This window comes from Lithobates pipiens, unplaced genomic scaffold (genome assembly GCF_037356315.1).
Source record: "Lithobates pipiens isolate NorthernLeopardFrog02 unplaced genomic scaffold, aLitPip1_a1.2 Scaffold_8, whole genome shotgun sequence".
NCBI classification, from domain to species: domain Eukaryota; kingdom Metazoa; phylum Chordata; class Amphibia; order Anura; family Ranidae; genus Lithobates; species Lithobates pipiens.
This window is the reverse complement of record NW_027507903.1, coordinates 560,969,763-560,984,072: the sequence shown is the minus strand read 5'-3', so window position 1 is coordinate 560,984,072 and position 14,310 is coordinate 560,969,763. Positions and strand designations below refer to the sequence as shown.

General features: G+C 42.4%; 1 protein-coding gene across 2 annotated transcripts in view; it reads left to right on the top strand.

The window, feature by feature from the left end:
• The window catches only part of LOC143960978 (volume-regulated anion channel subunit LRRC8D-like), a 43,324-nt gene extending 29,252 nt beyond the window's left edge, over positions 1-14,072 (top strand). Inside the window, exons 2-4 of one of the 2 annotated variants that reach the window (XM_077470057.1) lie at positions 3,111-3,407; positions 5,199-5,351; positions 11,103-14,072. In XM_077470057.1, coding sequence (XP_077326183.1) covers positions 5,336-5,351; positions 11,103-13,444 — 2,358 coding nt within the window. In that variant the 5' untranslated portion in view covers positions 3,111-3,407; positions 5,199-5,335 and the 3' untranslated portion in view covers positions 13,445-14,072. Of the gene's footprint in view, positions 1-3,110; positions 3,408-5,198; positions 5,386-11,102 lie in introns of both variants that reach the window. The other variant, XM_077470058.1, reaches the window with a different exon arrangement.
• The last annotated feature ends 238 nt before the right edge of the window (positions 14,073-14,310 follow it).

Sequence of the window (14,310 nt, the reverse complement as noted above, 5' to 3'; positions counted from 1 at the left end):
GATTGTCCGCTGAAACCAAAGTATGACGGACAGAATTTCGAAAAATCCGAAATACTTAGTACGCCGGACTGCACGCTGAAAAAGTCCGCTGAAGCCCACACACGAGCGGACTGTCCGCTGAAATGTGTTTCGACGGACTAAGTAGGCCATACAGTCCGCCCGTGTGTACGCGGCTTTAATCTAGGCTTACCTGTAGGTCGGAGTGGTTTGTAAGGGTTTACAACCACTTTAAGTCCAAAACAATCATGTGCCAGGAATGTTGAGTTTCTACACCATCACAGGGGCGGATCCAGAGTCTAGTCTCGGGAGGGGCACTTCTATAAAATATGTTTTTTGGGGGCAATTTATATGGGAAATGGCTGGTATTGGCACTTCAATCATTACGGCACCATGGTTGTTATGGTGTCAGGATGATTGAAGTACATTATTTCTATTAATACATTGTAATATAAAATTAAACGGTTCAACTCACCATAATGCAGAATCAATGGGAGCCCTGAGGATGTCTTTCGCCATGTCGCCTGCCACCAAATGTGGATTGTCACTTGCCACGTCACTTGTCACCAAATACGGATTGCTACTTGCCACGTAGCCTGCCACGCATTGCGGATTGTCACTTGCCACGTCACCTGCCACACATTGCGGATTGTCACTTGCCACATAGCCTGCCACACATTGCGGATTGTCACTTGCCACGTCACCTGCCACACATTGCGGATTGCCACTTGCCACGTAGTCTGCCACACATTGCGGATTGTCACTTGCCACGTCACCTGCCACACATTGCTGATTGTCACTTGCCACGTAGCCTGCCACACATTGCGGATTGTCACTTGCCACGTCACCTGCCACACATTGCGGATTGTCACTTGCCACGTAGCCTGCCACACATTGCGGATTGTCACTTGCCACATCGCCTGCCAGACATTGCGGATTGCCACTTGCCACGTCACCTGCCACACATTGCGGATTGACACGTAGCCTGCCACACATTGCGGATTGCCACTTGCCACATAGCCTGCCACACATTGCGGATTGTCACTTGCCACATCGCCTGCCACACATTGCGGATTGCCACTTGCCACGTAGTCTGCCACACATTGCGGATTGTCACTTGCCACGTCACCTGCCACACATTGCTGATTGTCACTTGCCACGTCGCCTGCCACACATTGCGGATTGCCACTTGCCACGTCACCTACCACACATTGCGGATTGTCACTTGCCACGTCATCTGCCACACATTGCGGATTGTCACTTGCCACATAGCCTGCCACACATTGCGGATTGTCACTTGCCACATAGCCTGCCACACATTGCGGATTGTCCCTTGTCACATAGCCTGCCACACATTGCGGATTGCCACTTGCCACGTCACCTACCACACATTGCGGATTGTCACTTGCCACATAGCCTGCCACACATTGCGGATTGTCACTTGCCACATAGCCTGCCACACATTGCGGATTGCCACTTGCCACGTAGTCTGCCACACATTGCGGATTGTCACTTGCCACGTCACCTGCCACACATTGCTGATTGTCACTTGCCACGTCGCCTGCCACATATTGCGGATTGCCACTTGCCATGTCACCTACCACACATTGCGGATTGTCACTTGCCACGTCACCTGCCACACATTGCGGATTGCCACGTAGCCTGCCACACATTGCGGATTGCCACTTGCCACGTAGCCTGCCACACATTGCGGATTGTCACCTACTGTGTCACTTTTCTGCTAAGGTGTACTTTTGTTGAGTTTAGAGTGAAGATAGGCAGCAGAGAGATGATGTAATCTCTCTGCTGCACACAGCTTCCTGCACAGTGAGGGCGGAACTGGAGGGATGCAGGGCAGTGAGAGATGATGTCATCTCTCTGCTCCCCTGCCCGCTGGCTTCCTGATTGGCCAGCAGCCCTCCTAAGCCACCCAGCTGCCCCCCCCCCCTCACCCGTCCACTCTGCACAGTCATCTGCGGAACCGGGTGCGCTGGTGCCCACGGAACCGGCCGCGCTGGTACCCGTGGAACCGGCCGCGCTGGTACCCGCGGAACCGGCCGCGATTGTACCCGCGGAACCAGCCGCGGGTACCCGCAGAACCGGCCGCGATTGTACCCGCGGAACCGGCCGCGCTGGCACCCGCTGGGCATATTCTCGGAGGGGGAAATTGCCCCGTTGCCCCCCCTGGATCCACCGCTGCTTCACATGTGAAAATGTGAGAGGAGCGTTTCAGCAAAAAGAAACCTGATGCACTGAAACGCTAGGTGTATTTAGAGCTTGAATATTCAATTATGTCAATGGCCAGAATTAATTAATAATCTGGCCAATAAAATTAATGAATGTTAAAACGCAGCTTTAGGCACATATTTTATGGTGCTTTTCTCTTGCCAAGAGAAATACCTTCAAAAGATCTGGGGAAAAAAACGCATGCATGGGATGCCATGTGACTACATTAATGGAGGACACTTAGGGACTTATGCCTGAGTAGGTTTTTTACCTTTTTTGGGGCAAAAATTAGGGCCTTACGACCTCTTTTCTATTAATAACATTGACAACGAGTCCAGTAAAATACCACCCTGGTGGTGACCACATGTATGAGAACCAAACCAACAGGAAAATATTGCTGTCCATAGAAACCAATCCACTCGTTATTGATGCAGATACAAATTGTTTAGTTGCTACAGGCAACAAGATATTTTCTTGACAGGAAATTTTCCAAACTTGAAGAGCATATTGAGGAGATGTTAGGACGAAGATGATTGAAGAACTCTATGTGATTTATGGCAATAGAATTGGCAGACGTGTTTCCTTGGTTACACAAAGGAGACTTGCAATTAATTTTTCCTTGGATGTAAGTTTGGGAGGAACGCCAGTAATATCTGGCGACCATTTATCATTATGTTTAGATGAGAAACATTACTTATTTTTGTCCTATACAGCTTATATGGATTGTGTTTACATGGTTTGGTTTACCCAAGAGATCTGATTTAGATTTGCTGCTCACAATCAAAATCAGATAGTTTTTCTGCTATTTTCTGAAAGTTTTAGAGAAGATTTAAATGTCCGTTGCCTACATACTGTGTGCTAAAAGGTTTCCCTCTTCACCATTTCAGAAAGCTGGGAGGTATGCATCTGCCTCAGTAAGGACTACCCAGCCTGGAGAAGAGGACCCTGTGGAGTTACACTGACCCACCTGAAGACTTCATAAATGGGAATGTGTGGGTAAGAATGGGGATGTTCCCAGGCATGTACTGGCCATTGGGACTACAGGGAGTTTCCCGGTGGGCCGATGGCTCAGTGGGCCGGTTTCAGTGACAAAGTAATGGCTGCGCGGCTCGCCCTCAACTTCACGCAGTGATGTGAGAAAGATGAGAAAAATACAGAGGAGAATAAGTGAATTAATAAAAGAGGTTAGTGAGGACTCCTTATGTTATTCTACTTATGTTTTTTTGCACAATTGCGTATAGTTTTATATACTGTTTTTGTGCTTGTTTGAAAAATTAAAGTGGGCTGGTCTGGATGAAGTCCAGGGCCAAATTTTTGTCCCAGTCCAGCCCTGGGTGTCCCCTTGCTGAACTACACTTCTGTAGATTTCTGTGCCGCCTCACCACCATTAATTTGCTTATAGGACTGTGATTGTGTGCCATCATACTGCAAAGTCCTGTGGTAACAAAAGATTTGGGGGATAAAAAGGGGACACGGGCATCTGGCTTTCCTGTACATGTCAATTGACAAAGAGCTGAATACCTTGCTGGAATGGAGGGAATTTGAAGACATAGGCCAGTGATGGCGAACCTTGGCACCCCAGATGTTTTGGAACTACATTTCCCATGATGCTCAACTATACTGCAGAGTGCATTAGCATCATGGGAAATGTAGTTCCAAAACATCTGGAGTGCCAAGGTTTGCCATCACTGACATAGGCTGTCCAAGAGATATCCATGCTATTTTATTGTAGGGACCAACAACTGGGATCTGACAGGGTTAGTTGAACAATATACACACAATAAGGGAGTTGTATTGCCTGCTAAAAAATTTTTTTATTTTTGTCCATCCAGTCCTGAGATTTAAACAGCCGCACACATACATCCAGATGAATAACACCACTTACAGTTAAGGTATAAAGTGCAGTCCTATCTCTACCTCATCCTTCTGACTGGATATTGAAGGTGAAGCAGTAAACAGCATTATACAAATGTTGGCATTTGTGCTCTCAGACTAGATTTTGTTGTGCATGAGTTACCATGGTAGATCCAGAAATGGGGGACATTTTATCATCCTGGACATGGGCATTACTAAAGACTCGATGGGGCATCAAACCTTTCCCAGCATATCCAACACTGAAAAGAATATTTGGGTGAAGTGTGCACAGGGTTATGAAAATATAATGATCAATCCATGCAAAAAATGCATTCAGTAATGCTATATCCCTGAAGCAGTTCCTGGCTTTGTTCCTGCCACCTTGTAAGTCTTCCATGAGTCTAGTGTCTTCATAGTGGATTCTCCATAAACATTCATAAAGAGGGGAAACCAGGACACTCCACTCAAAGCTGAGAGCAGTTACCATGATAGATCCAGAGATGGGGGACATTTCCTCATTCTGGGCATGGACATCACCAAAGACTCGATAGGATATCATACCCTTCCTACCCTATCCAAAATGCAAAAGAGCATTTAGGTGGGGTGTGCAGAGGGTTAAAAGAATATAAAGAACAATAGTTGCAAAAATTGTATCCAACAGTGTGATCACCCTGAAGCAGTTTTTGGCTCTATTCCTGCCACCTTAGAGGTCTTCCATGAGACTTGTATCCATAGTGGATTCTCCGTTAACCTACATAAAGATTGCACTGCAAAGAGGAGAAATAAGAACGGTTCGCTCAAAGCTGAGCACCAGTTACCATAGTTGATCTAGAAAAGGGGAACATTTTACTTATCCTGGACATGGACATCACTAAAGACTCGACTGGGTATCAAACCCTTCCCACTCTATCAAAAACGTTAAATGAATATTTGAGGTGGAGTTCTGCTTAATACACACTAAGCCTTTAATTGGTTTGTATGAGTTGTTAGGCTACATACGACTGGCGTGGGTGTAAACTAAAGACCTTCACAGGGTGAGGCCAAGACACAGACTTTAGTTGCAGTGAGGAAAGTATTCCAGTGGTGTTTCCAGACTGAAAAATTGTGCCTTATATTTTAAGAAACATTAGCCGTGGGGAACGAGGTGAAGGGGCTACACATCCTTTCAACTGCTCTGCAGAGATTGCAAAAGATTCACGCTGAGACTTGTCTTGGATTGAGAAAGATCAACATCTGCTGTTTCTTCCTGGTTTACAAAATGCTCGCCCGAAGAGGTAAGGACTGTCATTTCAGCAGTACGAGATCAAGGTAAGCAAGACTACAAGAGTCGTGCAATGACACCTATGATAGGGAATGCTGACTTTAGCACAGTTTACAGAAATTGGAGGGAGACCACGTGTGCTGAGCAAACATGAGCACAGGGGAAAAAAACTGACACCACTCAGAAATTCACGTGGTATTGTATGATACAGGCTACACCATTACATTAAGAAACAAAGAATAGGGAAAGACTTAATCTGGGTGGGATAGGAGTGGCATTGGAATGTATTGGTACTACTTATCTGGGTTTATCCTTCAGGACTCTGCCACCAGCTGGCTGCTGAGTATACTGCACCAACAAGTATTATGACTATCTTTGCATACAAGAAGATTAATCTATAACGGGGTTCTCCAAACTAAGGCTGCAGGGCCAAATAGAGCCCAGTGTAAGATTTTCAGACTCTGATGTGTCTATTATGTAGGGGCAACTCTAACGTAAGGGAGGCCCTGATGTAAAGTAAACTTTGATAGGGACTCAGATGTAAGGGGGATTTTAAGTGTTTTTCAAATTTCTTTGCTTTGTATTCCTGAAGTTTTTTCTCTGTTGTTCTAAATTACTTTCCCAATTTCAGAAAAGTTTGGACGCTGTGCAAAATCTACATAAAAACAGAATGCAATGATTTGCAAATCTCATAAACCAATATTTTATTCACAATAGAAAATAGAAAACATATTAAACGTTAAAACTGAAAAAATGTACCATTTTAAGAAGAAAAAAAAGGTAATTTTGAAAATGATGGCAGCAATGCTTCTCAAAGTTGGGACAGTGTAACAAAAAGTTGGCAAAGTGGTACTAACAAGGAAGAGCTAGAAGAACATTTTGCAATGAATTAGTTTAAATGGCAATAGGTCAGTAACTTGATTGGGTATAAAAAGAGCACCTTAGAGAGTGAGAGTCTTAAACTCCATACACACTGTGAGATTTTCTGCTGATTCTTGTCTTCAGATTTCTCCAAACCATGTAGTGCAAGGGCCTGAAAACAGAAAATAGATCCCACGCCTCCTAATTTCTAAACTAGGTTCCTAAGCTGCTACCCCTTAACTAGGTGAAAAATCACCAGTGCAGAATTTGGAAGGTTGGTAGGGGGCGCTAATTGGTCTAACAAACCTTAAAAAAAAAATAAAAAAATGACAAGGGCCAGCCTGATTGCATATAAATTTAAACTCCTAAGGTTTGACCTCATATTATATGGTTTTGGTAAATCTGAAAACAAAAATCAGCAGAAAATCTGATAGTGTGTATGGGGCTTAAGAGGTGAAGATGGGCAGAGGTTCACCAATCTGTGAAAAGCCGCATTTAAGCATTGTTAGCTCATTATGAATAACTTACCTGAGAACGAAGCCCCCGAAGCCGTCCTCCGTCTTCCTCTTCACCGCTGCCATGTATCCCAGAGTGACTTCCAGGTCTCGCTGCTCCGGCGCTGTGATTCGCCGGAGCCGAGATGACGTCACTACCGCGCATGCACACGGGAGCCGACACTCGCGGCATATCGCCGCGATCTGCGGCCTGCCCAGTGCGCCTGCACGCCGCTGTCTACAGTGCCTGTCTTCGGGTAAATATCTCCTAAACCGTATAGGTTTAGGAGATATTTCTTGGACCTACAGGTAAGCCTTAATCTAGGCTTATCTGTAGGTCAAAGTGGTTTGTAAGGGTTTACAACCACTTTAAGAAAAAAAAATGGATCAAAGTCTGTTAGCTTTTGTAAGTCATCGGAGGCCTGTACTATTAAAAATAGATGTATGGCCAAAATGTTTTTGTAGTTTTTGAAAGAGTAGGAAAGGGTTAAAGCCCTTGTCTAGTTATTTTCTCCTATCTGCATCCTATTGGGGAGATTTTCTTTCATTTCCTGTCCCTAGAAACACAACAAAAAGTAATTTGAAATTTCTACAAACTGAGGTGAATTCTGCTCTTTGGCCCTTTTTGGTATCAGTGGCGTCAGTTTGGACTCCCCCTCACTTTTTGTCTTGGTGTTAGTGGGTGTTTTGTCACATATGGCGAATATTAAATTATAGTGTAGCGCTATAAAAGAAAAGTGACCTGTTTATGACCACATAGTGATATAACCATATTATATAAATGTCAAAATTAAATAACATTCAAAAATGATGTTTCTCAGAATACACCACACTTGCATAGAATCGTGAAAAAATAAAATAATCAAATATTGTGAAAAAGTCCAAGAAAAGTCCAAAAAAATGATACACAAAAAAAAAAGTCTCTTAATTAATTTAAATCCAATCCACACGTGAAGGGAAAAGAACCATCAACCTTCTTCTTATGAAGACAGCATGCAGACACCCTGTGACATTTCCATCACCGAATAGGATGTGAGCTTACCAGATTAAATGGATCCAAACGAATATATATTTGAAGGATCACTCAGGCTTTGAACACTCTTAAGTAGAGCTCTCCGACATAAAAGACTCTCCAGGGAATTTTCAATCCAGTACTCAAATGATGAGAAAATCTTCCGTTTTAAACTCCAACGCACATTGTAGAACTCATACAGAAAGGAAATGAGGGCCACAATAGTGTAAATCCGTTTTAAAAGAAATTTAATAAAATAAGTAATGAACTTACATGTATCCAATGAATCAAGCGCTTATATCATATAAAAAACAGAGCTGCAGTAGGAGTCCCGACGCGTTTCGTCCTCAAAAGACCCCAGATGACGTCTTTTGAGGACGAAACGCGTCGGAACTCCTACTGCAGCTCTGTTTTTTATATGATATAAGCGCTTGATTCATTGGATACATGTAAGTTCATTACTTATTTTATTAAATTTCTTTTAAAACGGATTTACACTATTGTGGCCCTCATTTCCTTTCTGTATGAGTTCTACAATGTGCGTTGGAGTTTAAAACGGAAGATTTTCTCATCATTTGAGTACTGGATTGAAAATTCACTGGAGAGTCTTTTATGTCGGAGAGCTCTACTTAAGAGTGTTCAAAGCCTGAGTGATCCTTCGAATATATATTCGTTTGGATCCATTTAATCTGGTAAGCTCACATCCTATTCGGTGATGGAAATGTCACAGGGTGTCTGCATGCTGTCTTCATAAGAAGAAGGTTGATGGTTCTTTTCCCTTCACGTGTGGATTGGATTTAAATTAATTAAGAGACTTTTTTTTTTTTGTGTATCATTTTTTTGGACTTTTCTTGGACTTTTTCACAATATTTGATTATTTTATTTTTTCACGATTCTATGCAAGTGTGGTGTATTCTGAGAAACATAATTTATGAATGTTATTTAATTTTGACATTTATATAATATGGTTATATCACTATGTGGTCATAAACAGGTCACTTTTCTTTTATAGCGCTACACTATAATTTAATATTTGCAATTTGTTCACGTTTTTATATCCTTGTGATCGTGTTAGCAGCTTCTTTTTGTTTGTAGTTTATTTGGGGATAGCGCAGTGTCGACTGTTATTGGCAGTTTTTGTCACATATGGCGACCTATCACATTTGGTTACCCGCTGGACTGCGCATGCTGAACGCTGCCATATATGTTCCACCCCTGAGTCCAGGTTCAAGCCCCACTATCCAAGTGGACATAGATTATAATTATGCCGAGCAAAGCGAGGCCATGCCTGAAGCCTGGCGAGCAAAGCGAGCCCACGAGGGGCCCTGTGTTGTTGGAATGCTTATGGTGGCACATGCGCACTCCAGCGGGTAGCAAAATGTGATGGGTAGCCGAATGTGACGTGACATGGGCACAGAGACAAAAGAGAGAGAGAGAATGTTCTCAGCAGAGACATAGATAGCAATAAAACTTTATAGATAACACTTCATACACATTAACATGATTTTAAGGGGAAACTATAATGGCCAGTGGTCAGTATTATTTTATATTTCTTTTGCAAAGCTTTAAACAGATTTTTATTTATATTATGTTAGTATTTACATAAATTCAGAATTGTACAAACAAATGTTAAAATTCATGGAACTGGAAAAAAAAACTACCCTTGCTGTAGGGCACTCCCCAGGCTGCACCTTTTTTACTCAGGGTGCCAGGAAAAAGTCTTTTTGCTTACCTTTTTTCCCAACTCCCCTGGCAGATGGTGCTCACTTCCATGCTCTGGGTTGTAAGGCCCCATTCACACCTGAAAGTAGTGTTTTCAGGCAGTAAATCGCGCAATTTTACAGCGATTTTGCAGCGTTTTTGCTGCGTTTTTACTGCGATTTTGCAGTGCTTTTTGCCATGATTTTGTGCAGGGTAAAAGGTCACCAATGCAAAAAGAAGAAAAACGCCCAAATCTACCAGATTTGAGCGACAAAATAGGGTCGAGAACTTGTTTGCGCTTTGGGCGTTCAGCTTCAGGCGACATGGATTGGAGATGTGAACCATCTCCATTGAGAATAATAGATTTTTTTCCCCTCCAGCGTTTTGTAGCTTCAGGCTTCAAGCTACAAAACACTCAGATGTGAATGGGGCCTTAGAGAGCCATTGGTGTCCTTGCTTACAGTGCAGAACTGTTGGTCCTGCGTTGTACAAGATGACATTGCACCTGAATCTGCCAGGTGAAACACAGAAGATAAGAGGCCTCGGGGCACCTGTTGCATGGGAGGAGTAGCCTGCAGAAGCAAGGGCTAAGGTAAGTAAAACGCATTTTTCACTGCTACTCCAGGCAAAAATTAGAATTCAACCTTGTGCCCTAGGTAAAAACAAGCATTTTTCAGTTCTCCAGAGGTAAATACTGTAGGATAGTGTCATTTAACATACTGAGTTTTTCTAGAAAGAGAGTACGGAGATGGTTTCGGATCATCTCTTTCTAATTAAAAGTCTGTAGCGAGTCATTAAAGTGTTACTAAACCCACAACAGTAAAATCAGTCTGTATATGCAGTAAAACATGCTTGTTATACTCACTGTGTAACCTAAGGGGTTAATCCTCCCCAAAAAGCTGTTTAATCCTGTCTTCTCTGATCCTCCACTTCTTTTACTGTCCCCAGTCCATCGTCTAAAAGTACAGAGCCTTGGGGGGGGGGCAGCATTTTGCACATGCTTAGAGTGGTGTGAATTGCTAGAGAGGTTTTTTTTTGGGGGGGGGGGGGTGCATGGGATCAACACAGCGTCAATCAGCCCTGTCCAGACAGAGGGTCAGGCGTCATGCAGCCTCTTAGGATAGTTAGAGGAGAATGAAAACTCTTCCTACAAGCTTTAACCAGTGCTCATTCAGATACTAATAGAAGTCACAAGACTGCTATATATTGCTGATGAGAAAAAGTATTTAGCAGTTTATATTTACTAAAATAATTGCATTTCCATGTTCTGTGTACTGTGGGAGACCAGATATAGTGAATACAGGGTCCTGGGTTTCACAACACTTTAAGAGCAGAAAGAGAAGCATGTATGTGTTAGTATCTGTTTACATTTGAGTTTTAGAAGGCTCTCATGTCTACTCATGAACTAAAGATGATGTTTGCCTATTCTCACTGTGGGTACACCCTGAGCCTATTGGCTGGCCTCTGTCAAAAAAACAATACGAATGAGAATGGTTAGAGAACTTTCGCCATTTGTTACTGTTCCCTTGGAAATTTGCTAGTATCCACTTTCCTGCATTTTCCCCATCCACTGGACCAATCAAAATTTTTGGTCCATCTAAGGGGTCTCTGTGCAATTACAAACCACATGTCAACCAAATTGTTATTGTTTTTTTTTTTTGGTTTCTCTAAATAAATCATTTGTGTCTATTTTCAGGAATGATAACTGTGAACGAGGCTGCCAGCTTGGCCGAATCCCAGGCCCATTTCAAGGCCCTGAAACCATGGTGGGATGTTCTCATGGATTATCTTCTTGTTCTTATGCTTATGGCGTCCTTCTTTTCTGCCACTCTCCTTATAATAACGGATAAGGTTGTGTGCATGCCAAAGACAAAAGAGCCTGACAAGTATTTATCAAGGGAGTTAAATGAAGCAATATTTACTCCTTCATTATCTCCAAGACAGATTGGCCATTTGACCAACTTGGACTATCAGCAGTACACGTATGTAAGTGTTGTTTGTTACCACAAGGTGGTACCTTGGCAGTCCAAATATTTCCCTTATATGGCACTTATCAACACTTTGGTTTTACTTGTCAGCAGTAATTTTTGGTTTAAGTACCCAAAAACCTCTTCTAAAGTTGAGCACTTTCTTTCCATTTTGGCTAAATGCTTTGAATCTCCATGGACTACTAAAGCACTTGAGGAAACTAGTGACCAACCTCCACCAGAGAATAACCGTTTAAAATCCAGCAGCACACGCTCTATGGACTATTCGCCTAAAACACCACTGCTCGGTGAGTTTAGATTTCCTGCCATACATGCCCCGGTCTCCACAATATTGGACAAAAAAGAGGAAGAACAGGCTAAAGCTTTATTTGAGAAGATACGCCACTTCCGTTGCCATGCTGAAAACTCGGATGTCGTATACAAAGTTTACATATGCCAGACTGTGTTTAAAGTGATGACAGTGCTATTAGTGCTTGGGTATGCACTTAGCTTGATAGGATCATTCAGTTTCCAGCACACCTGTAAACCTGGAATACAGAATCTCATGGGATATTCTATATTCACCTGCACACACAACTTGGCATTCATACTGGAAAAAATTCTGTTGACTTATGTTCTATTTCTCTGCCTATATGCATTCTTGTCTTTTTATGCTTTATTTTGGCTATTCAGAAGTTCACTCAAGACGTACTCTTTTCAAAAACACAGCGATGGGACTGGTTTCGGAGATATTCCTGATGTCAAGAATGACTTTGCCTTTATGTTGCACATGGTAGACCGCTACGACTCATTGTACTCCAAAAGATTTTCAATATTTCTGTCAGCTGTGAGTGAAGGACGGCTCAGAGAGCTTGCACTGAACTCTGAATGGTCAAAAGACAAGTTGAAAGATACAATTGGTAGGGATGCCAAAGGACGGTATGAACTGGAACTTTCAATGTTACCTGCAGTACCAAGATCTGTTTATGAACTAAATGAGGTTGAAGTTCTTAAGCTGGAACTAATCTCATCTGCAACGCTTATAGGAGCAGTGTCCCAGCTGAAGTCTCTCTCCGAGCTTCACATCAGCCATTGTTCTGTCAAAGTGGACCCTGATGCACTTAGTTTTCTTCAGCAGAGTGTAAAAAGCCTTCATGTCATATTCACAGACTTGGAGGAGCTCCCATCTTGGATGTACTCATTAAAGAACTTACAGGAACTGTACCTATCTGGCAACCTCGACTGTTCCAGCAATAAAACCATTCGTCTGCAGTCCCTGCATGGACTTCGTGGTCTTCGATCTCTTTCTTTGACAAGCAACTTATCCCACATACCGTCAGCTTTAATGGATGTGGCTGGTCAACTCTCTAAGCTAAGTATACAGAACGGAGACACTGAGCTTGGCTCATTAGGCCAGCTAAGAAAGATGAACCGCTTGGTGGAACTCAAGCTCATTCATTGCAAGATCTCAAAAATCCCTAGTGCACTTTCTGGCTTAACAAGTTTGCAGTATATAGATATGACATCCAACCTCATTCAGAATGTTGATGAACTTGGTACCCTTCAACGCCTTAGAAGTCTGACCACATTGAGATTGTGCCACAATGCCATATCTCGACTTCCGCCATCTATTGAACTTTTACGTAATTTGGAGGAACTTTCCATTTCACATAATAAGCTTGATAACTTGCCAGTCTTTCTCTTTAACATGGTTAAGTTGAGATATTTAGATGTTAGCTATAACCTTATCAGAGTTATCCCTCCAGAAGTTGTTCACCTCACACGTCTAGAGACGCTGGCAGTTACAGCTAATCAAATCTCTTATCTGCCGCTTGAGTTGTTCCGCTGCTCTAGGCTCAGGTTTCTTTACGCAGGTTCTAATAAACTGTCCAGTATACCCTCTGAGATTGGACAGCTGCCTTTGCTGTCTAGCTTGGATATTACAGGTAACAATCTAACAACCCTACCAAAGGAGATCTGCAACTGCTTACAAATGAAGAAGGGGGGGCTGGATGTGGAGGAGCGTGTACTGGTAAGCTTACCTGAGGAACTGAGGGTCAGGTATATGTGAATGCTTATCATAACTGGACCATTTTAAAAGTCTAATCTGCTTGTATTATAATGATGGACAGTGTCGTAATGGGGGTTATTTACTAAAGGCAAATCCAATTTGCACTACAAGTGCACTTGGCAGTGCAGTCGCTGTAGATCTGAGGGGGACATGCAAGTAAAATAAAAAAACAGCATTTTTGCTTGTACACGATTGTATGATACAATCAGCAGAGCTTCCCCTAATTTCAAAGCTTCCCCTCAGATCTACAGCGACTGCACTTACAAGAGCACTTGTAGTGCAAAGTTGCTTTGCCTTTAGTAAATAAACCCCAATGTACGCTTAATATTATTCACCAGCATTGCCACCCTGAAGAAAATTACAAGTGGCTATGCTGACACACATTGCACAAACCTGGTCCACTGTTGTCACACTCAACAAAGTTTTTCAAAAACTGCAACCAAAGCGTGCGCAAGCAAACAGAATGTGACTGGTGGATATCAACAATGCTATGATACCAAAAATTATAAATAAAGATGAAAGCGGAGAAAAAAAAGGCATCTGTTTATGATATGCAGAGCCTTAGCAAGCTAAATTCCATCCAAGTAGGATTGTATTCAACTTTAACAGTAAAGGGATAATACATTCATTTATAGTAATTTATTCATTTTTTTGGGGGTGGTATTTGGCATTTATATAGTTCTCAAAATACCCAACAAAAGTCCAACTACCGGTGGTACTAGTGTAGCCACAGCAACAATTTTTCGATTGCCAAAGAATCTTTGGCAATATTATAGTTTGTCAATATTCCTGTCACTGTCATTTTTGCTGGATAGCAAAAAAGAAAAATTAATTTTAATACCTATTACTATTATCACATGTATTCA